The 22,326-nt window shown below is 40.1% G+C and overlaps 3 protein-coding genes across 3 annotated transcripts; all 3 read right to left on the bottom strand.

The window, feature by feature from the left end:
- Positions 1-241: 241 nt before the first annotated feature.
- On the bottom strand, positions 242-3,527 carry LOC141788837 (cytochrome P450 2J2-like). Its single transcript, XM_074667925.1, has 9 exons — positions 3,324-3,527; positions 3,063-3,225; positions 2,404-2,553; positions 2,156-2,316; positions 1,846-2,022; positions 1,392-1,533; positions 955-1,142; positions 625-766; positions 242-432 (listed from the first exon to the last, which is right to left on the bottom strand). Exons 1-9 carry the CDS (start codon positions 3,525-3,527, stop codon positions 242-244), a joined length of 1,518 nt encoding a protein of 505 aa, XP_074524026.1.
- A 4,355-nt stretch (positions 3,528-7,882) lies between these two features.
- Positions 7,883-12,334, bottom strand: LOC141789643 (cytochrome P450 2J1-like). The gene is made up of 9 exons (XM_074669168.1): positions 12,131-12,334; positions 11,870-12,032; positions 11,272-11,421; positions 11,034-11,194; positions 10,690-10,866; positions 10,175-10,316; positions 8,877-9,061; positions 8,629-8,770; positions 7,883-8,058 (listed from the first exon to the last, which is right to left on the bottom strand). Exons 1-9 carry the CDS (start codon positions 12,332-12,334, stop codon positions 7,883-7,885), a joined length of 1,500 nt encoding a protein of 499 aa, XP_074525269.1.
- Positions 12,335-16,788: 4,454 nt separating this feature from the next.
- LOC141789641 (cytochrome P450 2J2-like) lies at positions 16,789-21,624 on the bottom strand. The gene is made up of 9 exons (XM_074669167.1): positions 21,421-21,624; positions 21,155-21,317; positions 20,850-20,999; positions 20,582-20,742; positions 20,113-20,289; positions 19,763-19,904; positions 18,913-19,100; positions 18,689-18,830; positions 16,789-16,976 (listed from the first exon to the last, which is right to left on the bottom strand). Exons 1-9 carry the CDS (start codon positions 21,622-21,624, stop codon positions 16,789-16,791), a joined length of 1,515 nt encoding a protein of 504 aa, XP_074525268.1.
- Positions 21,625-22,326: the final 702 nt, after the last annotated feature.

Genomic DNA, 22,326 nt, shown 5'->3' with positions numbered 1-22,326 from the left:
GTCTAAGTAGTGTCCAGTAACACTGAGATAAACAATGTGAGCAACAACAGTGAAATGTTGCTGTAACATCGTTCAGTCAGGTTGGTATTTACACACATTCTTCATGAGTTAAGGGTGAAGATATCAGACAACAGGATCAGATTGGAGCCAGAGTGTCATGTCGAAATGTTCCATTCACATAATTATCAGGGAGGCCAACAAAAAAAACAGAGGTTGTTCTTTTTTTTCTGATGAACTTTTTTCAGTCAGTTAGAGCTTCTCTTAGGCTGGCGCTGATCTCGTACTGCCATGGTGCCAGAGTTACACCAAAGACATAATCCATTTTAGGCTTCACTCCAGCAGGCATGGAGAAGGTGAAGTGCTGCAGAAAGGAGGTGAAAAAGAGGAAAAGCTCCATTCTTGCCAGATTCTCACCAAGGCATACCCGCTTACCTGGAACATGAACAGAAACTGAGAAGCTGAAAATCAATTTGAAAAGTAATTGGCTATTTGATAACAACGATTTCACTTGTCTTCTTACATTTTTTTCCATTGAAAACATCAAATAAAGATACTTACCACTATTAACTCTAAGCTGAATTATTCAAGGTTTTTCCTGCATTTGTGTGTTGTGTTACTCCTCACCTGCAGAGAAAGGTATGAAAGCAGTTGGCTTCACAAACTTTCCCTCCTTGTTTAGAAAGTGTCCTGGGTTGAAGATTTCAGGTGTTTCCCACTCATTCTTGTCCATCAGCACTGAGGTCAAATTTGGGATTATTGTAGATCCCTGTCAGATTATACAGATTAATCATTATATTATATTATATTATATTATATTATATTATATTATATTATATTATATTATATTATATTATATTATGTTATATTATTATATTATATTATATTATATTATATTATATTATATTATATTATATTATATTATATTGAGCATAAATTGCATTCATGGTAGTTGACCTTAGGAACAGTGTAGCCTCCCAGCTTGATGTCCTTGTTTGTCATATGAGGTACGCTGAGGGGAACTATGTTGCTTATTCTCTGGATCTCGTGAAGGACAGCGTCAGTAAACGGAAGGTTTGTACGATCATCCATTGATGGCTGTCTAGACTGACCAATCACTTTGTCTATCTCAGCCTGGACCTTTGCTGAGAGGAAGACAACAGACAGGAGTTGGAAAATAACTCAATGAGCTGCAATAGTCAATATCAAAAATTATACACAATTTAGCATATTGAAGCTACAACCGGTGGATGTGTGATCATTTGGATTAAACCACTGAATTATAGAAACCTAATTTTATAAAGGAAAAGTGAAATGATAAAATTGGTGAGAAACTGCGTTTTCCCATAGTGTGCACTTTATTGATCCAGACCTGGCCTGGTCAGTGCTCTTACCCTGGACCTCAGGGTACTTTGCCATGTAGAGAAAAGCCCAGCGAAGGGTGGTGGATGTAGTTTCGGACCCAGCCACAAACAGCTCCATGACACACATGATCAGGTTTTCTTCATCAAAAGTGTGTCCCGCCTGCCCCTTAGTCTGAGGAAAATAGTCAAGTTCAAGTTTTTGTGTGAAAATGTTATAAACATGATATTATTTTTTTCTGTAAACTGAAAATTCTATATTATGCTGGTCATAACATGTTAAGTTAACGTAAAGCACACATGTCACATAGTCAGCACATATTATGTGACATGCGCTGTTTGTACACCAACTGGAATTCAAACTGTCATCATACAAGAAAACAGAAGACAGGGTAGTGCTGAGTCTGCTAGAAAAGAAAAAAAAGAAAGATCAACTTTCTAATCAGCACAGTGTTGACTTTTTAAAGCTTTTTCAAGCATTTGTCACCGTCTCTATCTCATTCAGGTAGCAGTCGATGTAGTCCCTTTGGTCAGAGGGATCCCAGTTTTCTTTATGCTTCTTCACTTCTTCTCTTATGAAGTCCCTCACTTTATCCCAAATGACAAAAATTGTCTGATGTGGTCCAGGTAAACGTCTCATTAGCAGAGGAAATGAGTTGTAAAGCTGCAGAGGGCATGAAAATATTTAAGCTGAGAAGAGGAACTTCAGCATGAAATTATGAACATTTTACACTGAGGTCACACTGAACTAAGACAGCAACTTCAAGAAAACTATAAATACCTCTAAAATGCCATACCTGTGCCCAAATTGAGGCTTCAAGCTGGAGTGCTGTTTCAAACCAGCTGACCATTTGCTTGAACTTCTCATCATTATACTCAAAGCGGTGTCCAAAAACCAAGGAGCAGATGATGTTGGAGACAGCGTTGCCAATGATGGGCCGTGGATTAAAGGGCTTACCTCCAGTAAAACAAAATTAATGGAGAGGAATTTAAGTATGTTTTTTGTTCATCACTCTATGCACATTAATACATGCTCACCACTTACCTTTATAACTTTGAAATTCTTTTGAACAATTTGTAAATTCATCCAGAATGATGGGCTCAAGCGACTTCTTGCCTAAACCAAAGTATCTGAGGGTTGAAAGCATAAAACGTCTCTGCTGCTTCCACATGTGCCCACTAGTGAAAACTACACCTGGAAAAAAATGTATCAAAAGAAGATAAATTAGTTCTAGCATGAGCCAATTAACTTAACAAAGATTCATGTGAGGGGGAAATGTAGAAATACGCTGCAAAAATCTTATCAACTGTTTTTGTCTTATTTAAGTAAAAACTGTTTTTTTATATACTTGATATGAGCCACACTCAGCTGATCAGTCCAGTTAAATGGCTTGTTTTACGTTGTTTGAAGAGACAAATGAGGTCTGAATTCTTTTCAACAAGTGAAAAAATCTGCCAATGCTATAAGAAAAAAATACTCAAAAATGTGCTTAAAACTCGAACAATGTCTTAATACAAGTAATTTTTCTCTTGTCTTGACTGGTCGGGTTAATATAGCTCATGTTAAGTCTAAAAACACATTTTCTAGTCAAAATACAATAAGAACACTTAATAAGATTTCAGTTTTTTTCAGTGTATGATTTTAGTTTTGTGTGCACAAAGGCTCTGTGTTTTGCTTTGTGTGTTGTGTTTATGTCCTCTCACCTTGTCCTTTGCTTATGTCAAGCTGCATAGGAAGGGGTGGACGGTCTGCCAGACTGTCTCCTTGATTGACAAGAGCTTCCTTTAAAATCCCACTCCCATTTAAAACCACCAACCACTCCTGGCCCATTCGCAGGCTGTACACATCTCCATACTTTTGTGCTAACTGCGTGTGGATTCAAGAACAAAGAAAGCAGATGGTTTCAGCACGGCAGAAGACAGGAAGACATGTCCATCAGTTGTTTTTTGTGATGGTGGAGCTACCTGTGTTATACTCTCATGGGCTTTGTTGTGGTCCACAGAGAACATGTTTCCCACGATTGGGAAAGCCCAAGGTCCTGGAGGAAAGCTTGCCGGGCGACGGTTCTTAATATAATCTGTGGTGAGGATGAAAACAACACAGAAGAGCAGAAAACTTCTAACATCCCACTCCACATATGATCCAATTACAGAAAAGATAGAATCCATTTTTCAAACAAGAGCTTAAAGAGAGCCTGAAGTTAATAAAATTAAGCCTCTTTCACCCTCCTGTCAGAGTAAAAAATTAATGTTACAGGTTCTTTGCCACACAGCATTTGCACTGAGTGCATTGGACTCTGACCTGGATAAGGGAAATGGAACACACTGTTAATCAGTGACCATAAAACAATAACTGTATTTAGGTATAAAGGTATTGGCCAGTTTGTGTAAAAAGGTTCAACACAGGGCACCGGTATGGCCTAGCAGAAAGGTCATGTATCACATGAGGTTAGTCCAGGTCCAGGTTTGAGTCCAGTCTGCAGCCCGTGCAACCCTTTTCATGCATATCCCCTCCCACTCTTACTCTTTCCTGCTCTATCCACTGGCACACACACACACACACACACACACACACACACACACACACACACACACACACACACACACACACACACACACACACACACACACACAAATAAGAAACAAATGCACCTTTTTCTGATTTAATACCAACAAAGTGCTGGATAACAAATCCCCAAACCCAGTTATTGCTCTGCTGATAAGTGTAATCAGCCTCATAATGAAACTGATTTCTTTTATCTCACCATTAGACAGTAAAAGGTTGCTCCTGTGTTTTCAAAAAACTGTGTGTCTTCTCAAGCTCAACATCCTTCTTCAGAATGTTTGCAAAAGTCAAAAATAGACTCTGGGTCTTTTTTCCGTGTGGTACGCCAATGGCTAACACTCTTTCTTGTTAGTGTGTGTAACCTACTGAGCTGGGTTAAGAGAACTTTTAAAGGAAATCCTTACATGAAATCCTTACAAGTGTTTCCAGTTAATCAGTTAGTCTGAAACATTAAACTATTTCCATGTATTCAAATTTCATGAGAAACAGATTTCTTTTTATTTATTTAGTGTCAGCTGTAATCATCACAATAAAAGAAAAAAATGCTTGAAATATTTCACTCTGTGTGTATTGAAGTTGGATACAATTTAAGTTTCACTTTTGAAAATAAAGAATTAACTCTGTGTAATGAAAGCAGATGCTTCTGTTAGGTCTGTAGTCAAAAAAGCCTAGGGAATGTATTGCCATAAACAAAGTGGGACAAACCTTGTGTTTTTGACCCTTGGCAGCATGACATTGGCATTCACTTTACACTGAACTGTTATTCTCTGAAAAGGGATGTCAAACACTGTTAATCAGTGACAATAAATCAATTCTTCAGCTATAGAGATCCATGTGACTAAGCACAATGCACCTTGGCATGCAGCGCAGTCTTTCCAAGTATTTTTTAATCAGCAGTGTGAGTAGTTATTGCATAGTTGATATTACATAGTTGGTAATAGTTATATCAAGTAATTAAGATCAACTAAGGGCCATAAATGAATACAGTGTGCAATAACCTTGTTTAAGAACTTTGCCAGCAAATTAAACAGATAAGCATGTTGGCAACATCAAGAACACAAAGGGAAACATCGCAACAATCAAGAGCAAAAATCTTAGACTTAACTTTGGTAGATATTTGATGCTGATGCTGCAAATTAGTGAGCATCTAAGGAAATAATTATCTCAGGAGGGTCCTCAGAGTGTTAGTGTCAGACTTGACCCGCAGATGTACGACGGAGTGGGAGGACGCTGTCCTCAGAGATTTAGCTGCAATACTCGCCGGCTCCAGCTGTTGGTGTACCCTGTTTTGGTGGCCAGGTCCGAGCCACAGTATTGCTGCTGAAAATCAGAGCCAAGGCTGTGTATTGAAACCCAACTTTTGTTCAACATGCTGTCAGTGATGATATCTTGTGGATAGAGAGGAGAAATACGGCAATTTTGACAAATAGTGCAGATTAGACGATCGCTGACTACACCTTTGAACAAGCCTTGTTGTAGAGTTATCTGTTAGAGTTTAAAGTTTTAATACTTAGGAGCACAAAAATTTATGAGGAACATTTTTGTTATCACCAATGTACTCAAAACAAATTATCTGCCATTTTTACCTGCTATAACCTTATTCTACTGTTTAATCTAATAGCAACCCCTCTTGCCTTTGAGTTCCTTTTCTAAGTTCTGGTAAATCTTATTTTTAGAATCAGAGAACTTTATTGGTACTAGATGGGCAACTTTTTTATCAGCCTCCAAGTTAATCAAACAACTACTGACTAACAAACACTGCAGTGACAACGTTCAGCAGTCAACATGTCAGTAACTTCAGATCTGCAAAAAAGGAGCTAAACACAAATAGAATGAATTTACATAAATGGAATAAAAGTACTAGAAAAAAACTGACCAGTACTAGTAGAATTCTCTCAAGAGCTGCCCTGAACCTTTCTCTTCATTCTCCTTGAAGGAGCCAGATAGCTTCACCCTGAGGAAGAAAAGAGAAATTTTTGAAATGATCCCAGATTGACCTGATATCCTTGATACTCGTAACAATAGTCAAGATTGTCTTTGTTTTTCGGCGTGACCATCAGCAGAAAAAAGTGTTAAAATGAAATGCTATTTGAGAACTAGGGCTGTGCATCCTGTATTTTCCACATTTAATAATCATCTCTCTATGCTCCGTTAATTACCAGTCAGAGTCAAACTGAACCAAGATACTTGTCTGAATCCACAGTTTGGGTTTTCACTCAAACATTGTCAGATACACACTAAACAAAAACACACTGACCATAATTTTAAGACCAGTTGAAAAAGTTCATAAATTTACAATTTTCACTGTTGAATGTCAAAAAGGTTCTAAGTACAGTTTAAAAATGCAAAAAGAAGAAACGGGAGTGAGACAAATAATAATAATAATAAAAAAAGATCTGAGTGAGAAATTTATTGGAAATAATAAAATAAACTGAAATAGGTGATTCATCAGCAGATTAATTTTAAGTCCCCAGCTCCAAGAAACCCTGAAACCCCCTAAAATAGAAATAAAAGATTTTTTTTTTTAAAGGGTTCTGTAATCAGTAGCTCTACTGTTTTACGTCAAAATTTGTTTCAACCTGCTTGATGCAAGAGTTTCCAGGAGGCCAGTGGGAACGTTGCTCCGAGTGGTGCAGGTGGCTTCAAGGAGGGCATCCACTGTCTGGAGCTGATGTCCATTTTTGTAAACTCCCCTCGCCATCCATCCCCATATGTTCTCAGAGTGATTTAGATCAGGGGAACTTGCAGGATGGTCAAAAAGGGTGAGTTTATTCCTCTGTAAGTCTTTTGCCAAGCAGGCATTGTGAACTGCAGCATTGTCCTGTTTAAAAACCCAGTCAATACCACATAGACCAGGGCCCTCAGTCATGAAGGAGACCCTGTGCACTTTCGCCGATTGATGACCCTGAACAAACTGAAGCTCCATTGTTCCATTGAAGGAAAAAGCACCCCAGGTCATGGTGGCGCCCCCTCCGCTCTGCCAAGTAGAAAACATCTCAAGTAAGATCTCCTTGTCATGCCAATGACGTTGAAAGCCATCAGGACCATTGAGGTTTCATTTTTTCTCATCAGAGAATCAAACTTTCTCCCACCTTTCGATGTCCCGTGTTTGGTGCTCTCCTGCAAAGCCCAAACAGGAAATTTGGTGGTGTTGAAGGATACAAGGCCTTTGATGATGGTTTTTGTCCTTAAAGCTTCTCTCACACGTGACGTCTGATGGCACCAATAACTCCCTTAATTTGGGTAGAAGATGATGACTCGATGATGGCCAATCAGATCCTCTGGCTCAGCACTGGTGAAATCTTTTTGGGTCTACCACTTGACTGTTCAGTTCCATAACCCTCAAGATCTTTTAAGGAATCCAGAGTGACCGTCTTACTTCATCAACCTCAGCAGTGTTGGTGCATTGTCAGAGGTCTTGCATTTGTAACGAAACAATCAGACCAAGTTCAAAGAGAGAAAGCTGTTTTGCCTTTGCCATCAGGAAGTCATGATGTTGAATCCACATTTTCACTAAGATTTCAACTGGTCTTAAAATTCTGATCAGATGTGTATGAACTGCTTTATGTTAGGGAAGATCTTTCACCAGGTGTGCCCACACTGTGTATTTTTCAACCCATATAATGATCATGTGGACCAAGAGAGGCAGAAAAATCTAACACCATGCTCATTTTAAGATGTTTTAAACATCAAAGACTTTTATTAATAAAATTAGGAAAGTATACAGTATATACAGAATATGAGCAAACAGCATGTAAAGCTAATGGATGTACACATTTGTTTTCAAGACTAAAAAGCAAAATCGGCAATGACTGCCATGCAGATTGTTAGAACAAAAAGTGTTAAACAGAAATTTTCCATGTGCTTTAAAGGTTACATGGGTACATATAAGTAATGACTATGAAAACAAAGGTTGTTTCTAATCAGACTTTTGTCGTTTTGTCAGTCAGAGCCCGTCTCAGCGTGGGGTTGCACAGATATTATAAGGGAGAGGTGACAGAACAATGCTAAACTTGGTGTCCATCACAGGCTTCACGCCGGCAGGCATGGAGAAAGTGAAGTTCTGCAGGAAGGAGGTAAAAAACAGGAAAAGTTCCATCTTGGCCAAGCTCTCCCCTGGACACTGACGCTTGCCTGAGACAGGAGAGCAAACTTTAACTTGGTGGGAAATTTCTTTCAATGAAACTGTACATAAACCCTGAAGGGAAAAAAGTGACAGAAATGTCTTTCTACTTTTGCCATACTGAATCATTCCAATCTCTATCTGCTGGCATTGAGGCAAAAACTCCTATCAGAGTGAGTAACAAATATTGTCTTGGTAAAATCTTTTTTAATCTTTATAGGTCATACAATTAAAATCAGATTTACCTAAATCAATCACAAAAAGAAGAAGCTTTCCAAATGTATTAGACATTATAACTGGAAAACTGAATAGGTTTCAAAAATAAAGCAAAATTGCAAAAGAATTTCTCTTGTCCTCTCCTTTTTATCCACTCGTACCACCTGCTGTATTTTTGAAATGTCCAGCAAAAATGATAGCTGGTCATTCATTGGTTAAATTATGCTTGGATAATTTTTTGTCAGACTTAACTTCTCTCAAAGTGTTATTAATTTTGCAGGGATCCAAGAGTCCAAACTCCTTGTGCCCCTTTAAACAGTGAGAGACACTTTTTAAACATGTAAACACATTCTATTGGTCCTCACCTGCAGAGAAAGGTATGAAAGCAGCTGGCTTCACAAACCTTCCCTCCTCATTGAGAAAGTGTCCTGGGTTGAAGGTCGAGGATGTCGCCCATTCATTCTTGTCATAGAGCACTGAGGTCAAGTTGGGAATGACTGCAGTTCCCTGGCAACGTGAATAATACAAAGTAATTTTGATCCACAGCATTAATGAACAATGAAGGTTTATGTAACATTAATGGTATGATTACTGCATAAATGATTATTTCTACCTTTGGGAGAGTGTATCCGCCCAGCTGGACTTCATTGCTGGTGAAGTGAGGTACGCTCAGAGGAACTGTGTTCCCCATTCTCATGACCTCATGAATGACAGCGTCAGTATACGGCAGACCAACACGATCCATGGTTGAGGGCTCTTTGGACCCAATCACTTCATCTATCTCAGCTTGGACCTTTGCTGTTCAGAAGGAATGAAAATCAAAACATTTTTTTATCAGCAGTTTGCTATGGGTCATGACTGGAGCTGAGAAGATGCTGCTGTCATGTGACTCTTACAGAAATGACATAACATACACAGTTGTTCATTTCACTATAATACATGCATTTCTTTGTTTAGGATTGGAATTTCTAAACAAGCTGTCGCTTGGTTTGCCAACTTTTTAATAAAAAGGAGCAATGTGTTCAGATGGCTGGAGTTAGTTCTTCCTTTCTTGAGGTCACAAAAGGTGTGCCACGAGGCTCAGTCCTAGGACCTTCTTTGTTCACAATTCATGCCAATGATTTGTGTGCAAACTTGCCAAATGCCTCTTACCACCTTTATGCTGACAACTTTGTAATTTACTGCTGCGCAAGCATTTGAATTCTTGCAATCTGTTTTTGCTGTAGCACAGACTCGTCTGGCAAACTTGAAAATGGTTCTAAATGCTGATAAATCTAAAATAAAGCTTTTTTCAAAGGCACCTGTTCCCCTTGAGGAAATCCCCTCAATAAGAACTTTCCAAGGTAAAAATCTAGAGCTTGTCACCAGTTATAAGTACCTAGGATTAACTATTGATGGGGATCTTTCTTTCAAAGTGCATGTCAAAAATCTATTTTCTACACTTGGGGCAAAGCTCAGTTTCTTCTATAGGAACGGGTCATGTTTTTCTCTCAGAGCTGGGAGGCTTTTGGTGTCTGCTTATTTTCTGCCTGTTCTTGATTATGGTGATGTTGTGTATATGTCTGCTTCAACCACCTGCCTTCAGTCCTTGACTCCTGTCTACCACTGTGCTCTGAGGTTTATTACAGGTTGTAGTTGCCTCACCCACCACTGCTAACATTATTATAAAGCTGGCATGCCCTCTCTGGATATACTCTGGTTTATAAAGCTCTTCTTGGCCTATATATATATATATATATATATATATATATATATATATATATATATATATATATATATATATATATATATATATATATATATATATATATATATATATATATGAGAGGCGGGGTACACCCTGGACTGTTCGCCAGTCAATCACAGGGCGAGGCAGTATATAAATATAGCTAGCCTGATCAATGCTCTCACCCTGAATCTCTGGATGCTGTGCCATGTAGAGAAAACCCCAAAGAAGAGTTGCAGTGGTTGTTTCAGTGCCAGCCACAAACAGGTCCAAGACACAAATCACCAGGTTTCCCTCTTCAAAAGTGCTGTCTTGTTCCCCCTTACTCTGAGGATAAATCCAAACATGTGACAAGAATGAAACCAAACAGAGTGAGTCTATGTTGTTGCTTTCATGTGAACTAATTACATCTGCAGGCTTGTACATTAAAAATACTTTGGTGAGGGTGTAATTAGCTAAAAACTGTGCATTTTTTTCTGAGATTAGGCATGCATAAGCAAAAGTGGTGCAAACCTGAGTTGTACCTTTGCCCTGGTCACCCTGGCAATGTTGATGACACTTATATAATGCAATAGTAAGGAGTCGTGTCAGCACAGCACAACACTTGTTAATGCAAAGCTAGTGGGTATGAAGGTCAGATTCAGCATGTGATTAAACAGCAGAGTGTTAACAGATCAAATCCTCAGTTGGAGTCAGTCACCGTCTGTATCTCATTCAGGTAGCAGTCGATGTAGTCTCTTTGGTCAGAAGGATCCCAGTTTTGTTTGTGCTGCTCCAGCTCTTCTTTAATGAAGGCCTCAACATCATTGAACATGTGTCGTAATCTCTTGTGAGGCCCGGGTAAATACCTCACCAGCTTAGGGTATGAGTTGTAACACTGCAAAAAGGAGCACATAAAACACGAGCATTTCAGCAACACAGTTTTGGCTTTAACAATCTAAACTTAATTTTGAAATCCTTTTGCTTTTGAAACATATAAATTATAAACAGCTTTCTTAAACTTAAATACACAAAATTTAGTTAACAGCTTAAAAATTGCTTTACCCATGACCAGAGGGAGACCTGAATCCGCAATAACTCCTCAAAGTAGTTTATCAGTTTCCTGAACCTCTTGTCAGTGTACTCAAAGCGATGCCCAAAAACCAGGGAGCAGATGATGTTGGAGACAGCATTGTTGATGATTTGGCGTATATCACATGGCTCACCTTTAGTTCAACAGCAAAAAAAGGTATTAATTTTGGGAGTGTAATGGTGGGTCTTTCTGAATGCATTTGGCATTTACCTTTAAATTTTCGAAGGTCATTGGAAGAGTAAGTAAATTCTTGTAAGATGGCGGGTTCCAGGGATTTCTTGCCGAGCCCAAAGTTTCTCAGAGTTGAAAGTGCAAAACGTCTCTGCTGCTTCCATAAGTTCCCACTGCTAGCAAAAATACCTGACAAGAAATATGTCACAAATGTTAAAAATAAAAGAGCAAGTAGAAAAATGATAATAGTTTATTACCAAAAACTCTCCTTCAGCAAAATTAATTTGTGGGGTTTTTTTTTTTCGCAAGAGCACTGTCACAAGAGCTTTAAAATGTTCATTCATTACACATGAATTGTCAATAAAAGGAAGAGATTTTCAAAACCATTTTTATTGTTACACATACCTTTTCAGTTATCAATAACTCTTTGATTAATAAATCACCATTGTGCTCATTTTATTAACTCTAATATTTCCTATAGAATCACAGCTAAAAACTTGAATCAAAGGAGTGGCACCAAAAGTGAATTTAGAAACATGACTCTATCTATCTATCTATCTATCTATCTATCTATCTATCTATCTATCTATCTATCTATGAATGCTTTTTAATCTGTCTTTGTTTTACATTATCTCACCCAGTTTATGGTTGAGCTCATTAGACATAGGAAGGGGTGGGCGATCTGCAGTGTTGTGTCCATAGGTTACAAGTGCTTCTTTGAAAACCTTGAAGCTGCTGACAACCACAATCCATATCTTGCCCATCCGCAGGCTGTAGACATCTCCAAATTTCCCTGCCAGCTAAAAGTGGATTACAAATGAAAGGAGAAAAAGACAGTTACACTTGTCGGCCGCAGTTACTTTAAATGGTAGCCTTTCCTTAACACTCCCGAGTTTACCTCTGTCATGCTCTCATGGGTCTTGTTGTGGTCCACAGAGAACAAATTGCCCACGATTGGGAAACCCCAGGGTCGTGGAGGGAAACTGGCCGGCTGTCGATTCTTGATATAATCTGTGGTGAGGATGAAAACTGCCGCAAAGAGCAGCAAGCTTTGGACATCCCAGCCCACGTTAGACAAAATTACTGAGAAGATAGAATCCATCGTCCACACAAAGGCTCAATCTCTGAGTAACTGAGTCATGTGCCTTTTATGCCTGTAAAGTGGTACGTCAGGAAGGGTTGGGTGACAGGATTAATGTTTTCACCCCACTCTATGTGCAACAGAAAGCCCAGTGCCCCTGACTTTGTGTTCGACATTTGACAGTGACCTATATTTTTTTTGCAGGCTTATCTACCCACCCATTGATTTCCACCTAAAAACCTGCCAAAGGTTGCAACAGGATAAACTAGGGTGACCATATTTTGATTTCCAAAAAAGAGGACAACGGTACTGGCCTCGAGGCACAAATTCAAACAGGCTTCTTATATTCTTAATATTTCACTGCCCCGTGGTTTCTCCCGTTTGTGGAAACACCACAGTACTGGATTTTTTTGAGTGCTTCATGAGTGACTTCAACAGAATGGGGGGTTATTACACCTAGAGATGGGTACAGAATTGGGTACTTCAAAAGGTACCGACCGAATTCTGTCAAAAGTACCGAGTACTGATTCATGTGAAATCAAAAGGTACCACGTTTGGGTACCTGAACACATCCTTGTGACTGTGAGGAAGTGAAAGAATAATCGATTTTCCATGATGGACATGAACAGCATTGCAAGGGTATATACTGAAGGATATATATGTTAAATTGAAAAAAATATATATAATATTGTTAAAGAAATTGATATTTTTTACCACATAACTACAAAAAAGTACCGAAAATTTGTACCGTTGAGCACTGGTACCGATTGCCAGGTACCGGGCATTGGTGCCAGCACTACTAAACTTTTTAGCAACGTCAGAGTCAGGAAATGTCTTTTTAGCAAGGCACTGGTGCAATCCATGGACCTGTAGCTGTTGTGGTGTTTTACAGTATGAAATGCCCTGTCATGTCATGTTTTTCGGTGTCCATGTGAGCTTTGAGATCTCCAGCACCTTTATTGGACACTGAGACATATGTGCCAGCTTTGCACACGGTTCACTCCGCCTCCCACTTGTCCCGACCGGGACGGTATGTCGGAAATTTTTTTTTGCAGTTCATCTGTGAAGCTGCACTTACGCTTAGGCATCTTCCGTGCAATACAGCTCCGCTGTATAAACAGCCCCGTCTTCTCCGCTCTCCGTCTATGTCTCTCTCTCTCGCCTTCTCTCTGAGCCTCTCACTCTCTATGCGTGTGTGTGCACGCGCAGAGCAGACCTGCCCACAAGGCAGCCCCTCGGTAAGTGATGCGCATGATAGTATTGTTTGCAAGCGCCGGTCAATTTACGGACGCGTGTAATGGTCCTATGAAAATCAGTGAACACCTGACATTTTCGTGAATTTATTAAACCTGCCCGGACACCCCGGACAGGACGTAAAAAGTGGACATGTCCAGGCAAAAGAGGACGCTTGGTCACCCTAGGATAAACAATGTCCTTAAACTACCTCATAAAATTAGATTACCAGAGCATTGAGAAATTACCAGGGATCAAATGAGAAAAAAATGTTGGCTTTCACTCTTTACAACATATTTTGGCTAAAAAATCTTGATCAAGTATTTTGAGGGTCGGGTCTGCAGCTTTTTCTTTAAAAAATAGAATGTCAACTTTTGATGGGATAATCCTGCTTCATTGTCTCCTAAAGACCTCTGTATATGCATGTAAACGTCTCTTTCTGCTTCAAGCCTCTCCTGTGTCTGTATGTTGATGTTTTGGTTGTTTTTGGACATTTCTGAGTGAAGAGTAATCGTGGTTACATCAGACGATCACAGCGCGCCCAGTGCGCAGGCGACTTTGAAGGGTTACACTTTAAGATCGCTGATTGGCTCATTTCACTGTCAATCAAAAAGGATTTGGCCTCAGACAGATCATCCAATCATCATACAGAAGCCCAGCGTCCAGGCCAGCCCACTGCCTCATAGACCCCCAGAGACGCTGAGCGTCCAATGGGCGGGACAAAGCCCAGCGTTTATCCAATGACCATCCAGTTTCCACAGTGGAACAACCCACTCTACGCTTCCCAGCTAAAGTCAGAAGACGCTCAGCGTCCGACTGTGTTAAAGCGCTGAGACGCTGTGGGGATGAATGAGAAGGAGGTGGAGCCAGTTACCTGTGATAGGTAGTATGACATGAAGCGTTATCCTGCTGGAAGTAGCCATCAGAAGATGGGTACACTGTGGTCATAAAGAGATGGGCATGGTCAGCAACAATACTCAGTTGGGTTGTGGCATTTAAACCATGCTCTTCTGCAGACCTTGGTTGTTATTTGAGTTACTGTTGCCTTTCTATTAGCTCAAACCAGTCTGGCCATTCTCCTCTGTACGGTGAGGAAATTTTTGTCTAACTCAGCGGTTAAGAAGATTTCAGGATCGTTTGATTGTTCAATCAGAGGCACAGTTCAGGTCCAGTGGCTAGCTGGCGCCCTGTAGCTGTTCGAAGAAAAACTCACAGCCGACATCATAACCAATGTGGCTGAGTCCATGGATTGGCTTCATTTCATGGTTTCAGGAACAGACGGGTGTCGCAAAGGCTACGTCTATCTTTGATACAGTCTATGCTTATGACCAGTTTGCCAGTGCTGTGTAGGTTTTGCCCCTGGCACAGACAGAGCAGGCAGACTGTGCCACCAAAAGTGCTGCCTCAGGAACTGGAGAGTATGGGCCACTCCGAGGTGATAGGCTAATTTGGAGGAGTGACCCCACTGGAGGACTTGAGCCTGAGCCGAGTTGGGAACAAACAGCCGGCCTTGGGGTCTGGTTCCAGGGTCTGGATGATTCTTTTGAGTCTCTTTAGCCGAGTTTCCACCAAGCAGACCGGTTCGGTTTGTCTTGGTACGCATTTTGCCACAGACTTATCCCGGGACAGATTGCCAAAAACCGAGACGAGCCGGCCTACTTTTTTGGGACCCTGCCGTATGAGTGCCAGACTGACTTTGTATCAAAGAGCTACATGCCAATCAGAGAGAGGACGAAATGCTGCATGTCTTCCATCTATGCTCTTTGTTTACTGTGTCACGATTTTCTTCAGTGCCTCCACTCCTGCAGAGCCTACACTACAGCCAGCAGCTCTCTATTCCCGACATCTTAGTTTCTCTAAGCAGGGGACAGCCTGTGGAAGAAAAAGGTGCAGGGATGTATCCTCTGAGTCTGGGGGTCGTGTTGAGACAACACCACTCCAGCTCCGACGTCCAAAGCGTCCACCTCCACTGTGAACTATAATGCTGGGTCAGGGTGTCTGAGCACGGGAACACTGGTGAAGAGGGTTTTGAGGTGGGAAAACTCTGCTGTGGTCTCAGGTGTCCACAGGAATGGGGTCGAAGTAGAGGTGAGACAGGTGAGAGGACTCAGTATTGTTGCTGACCATGTCCATCCCTTTATGAGCACAGTGTACCCATCTCCACATGGCTACTTCCAGCAGGATAACGCTCCATGTCATAAAGCTGGAATCATCTCAGACTGGTTTCTTCAAAATGACTATCAGTTCCCTGTACTCAAATGGCCTCCACAGTCCCCAGATCTCAATCCAATAGAGCACCTTTGGGATGTGGAGGAACAGGAGATTCCCAAACTCTGAGGAATGTTTCCAGTACCTTGTTGAATCTATGCCACCAAGGATTAAGGCAATTCTGAAGGCAAAAGGGGGTTGAACCTGGCACTAACAAAGTGTACCCTATGTGTGTATATATATATATATATATATATATATATATATATATATATATATATATATATATATATATATATATATATATATATACCTTTCTTTGCTGTATTTCAATGCATTTTCCATCCTTTTAAAATAAGGAATAGTTATAAAACTGGACACCTGCTTTAAACATTTTCCCTATAAATGACTACTGTATTAATTAACAAAGATTATACACATTTAAAACTGCTCCATCCCAGCCATGACCCTGCATCTTCTTACTCTCTGGTCATGGACTTCCAGATTTGAGCTGACGGGATTAGTGCCATATATATATATATATATATATATATATATATATATATATATATATATATATATATATATATATATATATATATATATATATATATATATATATATATATATATATATATATGCCATCACAGGATCTTGCCCCTTGGAACTTGGCAAGTAAAAGAAATCAACAAAAGAAAAAAGCAGAGATGACAGGTTTATTATACTTTTAAACAGGAGATAATAACTGTATGACATATGCAGTGTTTCATTAAATTAAGTCAAGAAATAAGTTGACTTTATTCTCTAAACCCATTGACATGTTAACAAGAAATCAAAGCTACAAGTATTTTAGCCACTGTTGATCAGTCTGAACTTCCTGGTAGCAGCCCCAAAGTCATATTAGCACTAAAAATCTTGAAGTGCTATTGATATATAAGGCAAAGTTTGATATTGAAGTGTTCCAATCACATAATAGTGAACAATGCCAACAGAAAACAAAGGTTACTGCTGTTGAAGTTCCTTTTTTGGGGGGATTAGAGCTTCTCCCATCGTGGGGTGGCACATATTTCATACGGCAGTGGTGCCAGAGCTAAACCAAAGATGTAGTCCATCACAGGCTTCACTCCAGCAGGCATGGAGAAGGTGAAGTGCTGCAGAAAGGAGGTGAAAAAGAGGAAAAGCTCCATCCTTGCCAGATTCTCACCAGGGCATTGCCGCTTACCTGTAACATTAAAATAAACTGGTCATCTAAAGCTCTGTTACCATCAAGCAGTTCAGTTTGGTTTGTCCCGGTACGGCACGCATTTTGTGTGGCGTTTCCACTGACTAATCTTGGGAGAGGTGTCTTAAATTACAGAGATAAGCCGTCCCACTTTTTGCGACCCGAGCATTGGGTTGCCAGACACACTGATCCAACAATCAGGGTGTGGAGCTACAACACTACAGTGCGTTCATTGGATGAAAGAATCATCACATACACTCATAGGCTTTTTTGATGTCATTGCTAAAAGAAAAGCAACCTGTCTCAACAACCTTTTTATCCCTGACTGTTCCAGAGCTGAGAAGGAAAAGGGGGAGGGTATACAGCACCAGAGAAAAGCCCTGTGAGGAGACCATCACAGCCTGCAAGAGGTCTGCCACTATAGCCCATTTTCCACCAAGTAGTCCAGTATGAATTGATACAGTTTGGTACGGGTTGGACCGGTAAAGCCTGATCCTGTTTGCGTTTCCACAGCAAACTGTAGCCTTATTGGTGGGGGGTGTGTCAGTCAGCTGCTGCCATAGCAGCGTGACACAGTGTACCCTGCTAATAAATCCAACAAAGAAGAAAAACGCAACACAGTAAACAAAGAGCAAAATCCAGCAATTTGTCTTCCTTACAAATGTCATGTGACTCTTTGTTACATAGTGCAACCAAGCTTTGTGTCGCAAGGAGAAACACAGCCTGCACGATAAGTGATGATTCTTCCAACCAATCATTGGACTGCAGTGTTTCTAGCTCCACCTTCTGGGGTCAGATTGGTATGTCTGGCACCCCAACAGAAGGGTACCAAAAACTGGGATGGTACAGGTAGGTAATTTTGCGACCTTTCTGGGATTAGTCAGTGGAAACACCACAAAATGTATGCCATACAAAGACCTACCGAACTGAATCACAGGTGAAATTGGGGCCTAAGTCCTCCATTTATGTGCCCCATCACCTTCCAGGTTGCCCGGAGTCCAAAGTGCTGCTACACTGCCCCCACTGGCAAAGCATCAGTCATGATCAGCAGGCAATGTGAGGGGATTGAGCTCAGTGAGCTCATTGCCCCAGGTGAGAGCACAGATCAACCAGTCTTAGTATAAAAAAGGATATGCAAGCTCTGGGTCTGTATTGGGGCCAGTGCACCCATGAGACCAGGGAAGGCCAAAGCAGGGGCACCTTGTACTGATTAACCCTGTCCTTAAACAACTAGGTTTAACTTTATACCTGCACCAACTACAGAATAGGGACCTAACCACTGCGGTTGCAATCACTTTAAACAGCAGCAATTAACCAACAAAGACTTTACTCTGAGCCAACCGTCAGCTCAGCATGTTGATGTAGCCAAAAACTAACTAATTTAAGCCATAGGATTAAAAATATAGCTCCCAGATCTCCCAGCAAAACACTCCACTGTTCTGTAGTGTGCTGATTGACCTGCTTTCATTAAACATACAAAAGAGATGGCTTGCATGGCAACAAAGACTATTATTATTATTATTATTATTAGTAGTAGTAGTAGTAGTAGTAGTAGTAGTAGTAGCAGTAGTAGTAGTAGCAGTAGTAGTATATACTTTATATGTATATGTACATGATGATCATCCCAGGTCGTGACTTGTAAAAGGCAGACATCTAGTGTTAAGCATTGCCTCTAGTGGTTAAGACGGAAACAGAACAAGGTAACTCCTCACCTGCAGAGAATGGCATGAAAGCAGCTGGCTTCACAAACTTGCCCTCCTTGTTCAGAAAGTGTCCTGGGTTAAAGGTGTTTGGTGTTTCCCACTCATTCTCATCATACAGGACTGAAGTTAAATTTGGAATTATTGTAGATCCCTATTGACATAATGAAATAGATTAAAATAGAATAAGATGGAAAAGAATTGTATATATAAAAAAAGTGTCCATAAATGTTGACCTTAGGGATAGTGTAGCCTCCCAGCTTGACATCCTTGTTTGTCATATGAGGCAAGCTGAGGGGAACTATGTTGCTTATTCTCTGGATCTCATGAAGGACAGCGTCAGTATACGGAAGGTTTGTACGATCATCCATTGATGGGTGTCTAGACTGACCAATTGCTTTGTCTATCTCAGCCTGGACCTTTGCTGAGACGAAACAAAACAGGAGTTGGAAAAATATTTGTTAATTCTTAGAAGTCTTTTGCACAAAGTTTAACAGTCTAGTTTTGTAGTAGTAGTAGTAGTAGAAGTAAGGTGCCACTACTTTGCATGCTGCCAAATTCGTCATACACAGAAAATGTTTGGCTCTTCATATAATGGCAAATAAAACACAAGAGACCTCTGTCCAACTAATGGAATACCAGATTTAGCAAGCACTGAACATTTTACTTTCAAAACTCCAGAAACTGGTCTCCTTGGTTCCTAAGTTAAAGCAAAGGGGGGTAATAACACAACATTAAACTCTGTCCTAACCCTTTGGAAGTGTGTTTCTGGCATCAAATTTGTACTTTATTTTTCAATAAACAGCAAAATATCTCAGTTTCATCCATTGGTTTTCTCTGTTGAGGTTTACTTTCATTGTTTTGAATTGAAAATCAGGTATAAATGACATAAACTATCAAAATATGTATTTCGTGTATCTTTAACAGTGTCCCGGCTTTACTTGATTTTAAGCTGTATTGGACTATTAGCACACCATTTGATGTGTGGGAGTTGAATCTGACGTACAGTATTTTTACCAGAACTATGTGTTATCCACATAAATTAGCACATTATTGATCCAGACCTAGCCTGGTCAGTGCTCTTACCCTGGACTTCAGGGTACTTTGCCATGTAGAGAAGAGCCCAGCGAAGGGTGGTAGTTGTGGTTTCTGAGCCAGCGACAAACAGTTCCAAGGCACACATGATCAGATTTTCTTCATCAAAAGTGTTTCCATCCTGACCCTTACTCTGAGGAAAATATTTGTGTACAAGTGTTTAAATGGGTGTTCAAACTTGTACTAATAGATGTCAATTAAGAAAATGTTGTTTGATCCCCACCTAAAATATGTGAAATGATCATTTCTTATATTACACATAGTGTTGAGTCTTCTCACAGAGATGACACAGCTGAACAGCACAAGGTTAACTTCATAAAACTCTATTTAGCACCTATTACCATCTCTATTTCATTCAAGTAGCAATCAATGTAGTCTCTTTGGTCAGAGGGATCCCAGTTTTGTTTGTGCTGCTCCAGTTCTTCTCTTGTGAAGTCCTTCAGTTTCTCCCAAATATCCAGAACTGTCTGATGTGGCCCAGGTAGACGTCTCATCAGCAGAGGAAATGAGTTGTAAAGCTGCAACAGGCCGATAAGAATTATTATAGGGGGGGGGTTAGGATAAACTGTTTTGTTTGTATTAGTCAGTTCTTAGTTTTAAAAAATGTACCTTGGAAGTAACACACATTTATCACATTTCCATTTTTGGTTGTGTTCCATTAAATCTTGAGGTGGCATAAATATATATATATATATATGTGTGTGTGTGTGTGTGTGTGTGTGTGTGTGTGTGTGTGTGTGTGTGTGTGTGTGTGTGTGTGTGTGTGTGTGTGTGTGTGTGTGTTTATATTATTAGTCTTAAATGCCATACCTGTGCCCAAATTGACACTTCAAGCTGGAGCGCTGTTTCAAACCAGCTTACCAGCTGCTTGAACTTCTCATCATTATACTCAAAGCGGTGTCCAAAAACCAAGGAGCAGATGATGTTGGAGACAGCGTTGCCAATTATGAGTTGTGGATTGAAGGGCTTACCTCCAGTTTAACAAAATAAACGGAAAGAGATGTGATAAATTTTATCTTATTTTATTTTATTTTTTTAAATCTCAACCTAAATCTGTCAATGCACATTTACTACTTACCTTTATAACTTTGAAATTCTTTTGAAAAATGTGTAAATTCATCCTGGATGATGGGTTCAAGCGACTTCTTGCCTAAACCAAAGTATCTGAGGGTTGAGAGCATATAACGTCTTTGCTGCTTCCAGATGTGCCCATTGGTGAAACCTACACCTAAAAGAGACAAATAAAACCGAATTCTTTTATACAGCTGTTTGTTTGTCAAAGATTCACAGTTTCCATAAAAGTAATGTATATTTTGTAATGAGAAAAAAACTCTGTGTTGTGCTCTGTGTGTGAGTGAGAGTGTGTTAATTATATCCTCTCACCCTGTCCTTTACTTATGACCTGCTGCAAAGGGAAGGGTGGGCGGTCTGCAAAAAAGTCCCCTTGTTTAACAAGAGCTTCTTTTATTATCTCAAACCCATTCAAGACCACCAACCACTCCTGGCCCATTCGCAGGCTGTACACATCTCCATATTTCCCAGCGAACTGTGAGTTTAAAGAACACAGGAAGAAAAACAGTGTTGTGTATGACATGACAGAAAGATAAGTCCATCAGTGAGCTTGTTGGGCTTTCTGATGGTGGATTTACCTGTGTCATACTCTCATGAGCTTTGTTGTGGTCCACAGAGAACATGTTTCCCACGATTGGAAAAGCCCAAGGCCCTGGAGGAAAGCTTGCTGGGCGACGGTTCTTGATATAATCTGCAGTGAGGATGAAAACAACACAGAAGAGCAGAAAACTTCTGACATCCCACTCCACATATAATCCAGTTGTAGAAAAGATTGAATCCATTTTTCAAACAAGGGCTCAACTCCGTCCAAGCCAATAATATTAAGACTCTTTCCCTGTCCTGTCAGGGAAAGTTTGCTCCTGACTCTTTGCCACAAAACAGCTGTACTGGGGGCACTGGACTGTGACTTGATAGATAAGAGATCAAAAACACTGTTAATCAGTTACTATGAAAAAAGATTTGGTGTTCAGTTCAAAGTTATTTGCTGTGTAATGTAAAAAAGTTGAGTTGCACTTGTCCCAGTTTAAGATTAATTTCATAGACTGCCAGGTGGAAACAGCTCAACAGAGCGTTTCATCCATTCACATTTCAAGTTAAAACTTTACCCTTGATTCTGTATTGGTGCTCATATTGGTTTGTTATGAGAATAGGGTTTATTTATTTTAAAATGAGTTTTACTTTCTGTGACTGTAGGATGTAAAAACTTAACTTTTGCTAAAGCTAAGTCATGCCCCAGAAATAGACTTTTGTCCTCACTGTTCAAGCTGCAGTGTTTCATTACTTGGCCCACATAGTGTAGGCAACCACATCATTACATCTTTAAGGGACTGTCAGCTGGTGTGTGTGCACGTTAATTGCTCAGCTGTGTCGAATCAAGCAGGAGGTTTAGGAGACGGTAAATGTGAGCAGGTCAGATCAGTTCGGGTTTCTTATCAAGCTATCTACTGAGCTGTGTGTGTACCAAAATCCAAGAGCTGAACGGA

Source organism: Halichoeres trimaculatus, unplaced genomic scaffold (assembly GCF_033239565.1).
Source record: "Halichoeres trimaculatus isolate MK-OKI-2021-1 unplaced genomic scaffold, fHalTri1.1 fHalTri1_scaffold_4, whole genome shotgun sequence".
Classification (NCBI taxonomy): Eukaryota; Metazoa; Chordata; class Actinopteri; order Labriformes; family Labridae; genus Halichoeres; species Halichoeres trimaculatus.
Note: the sequence above shows the minus strand (reverse complement) of the source record. Positions and strands in the feature narration are given on the sequence as shown.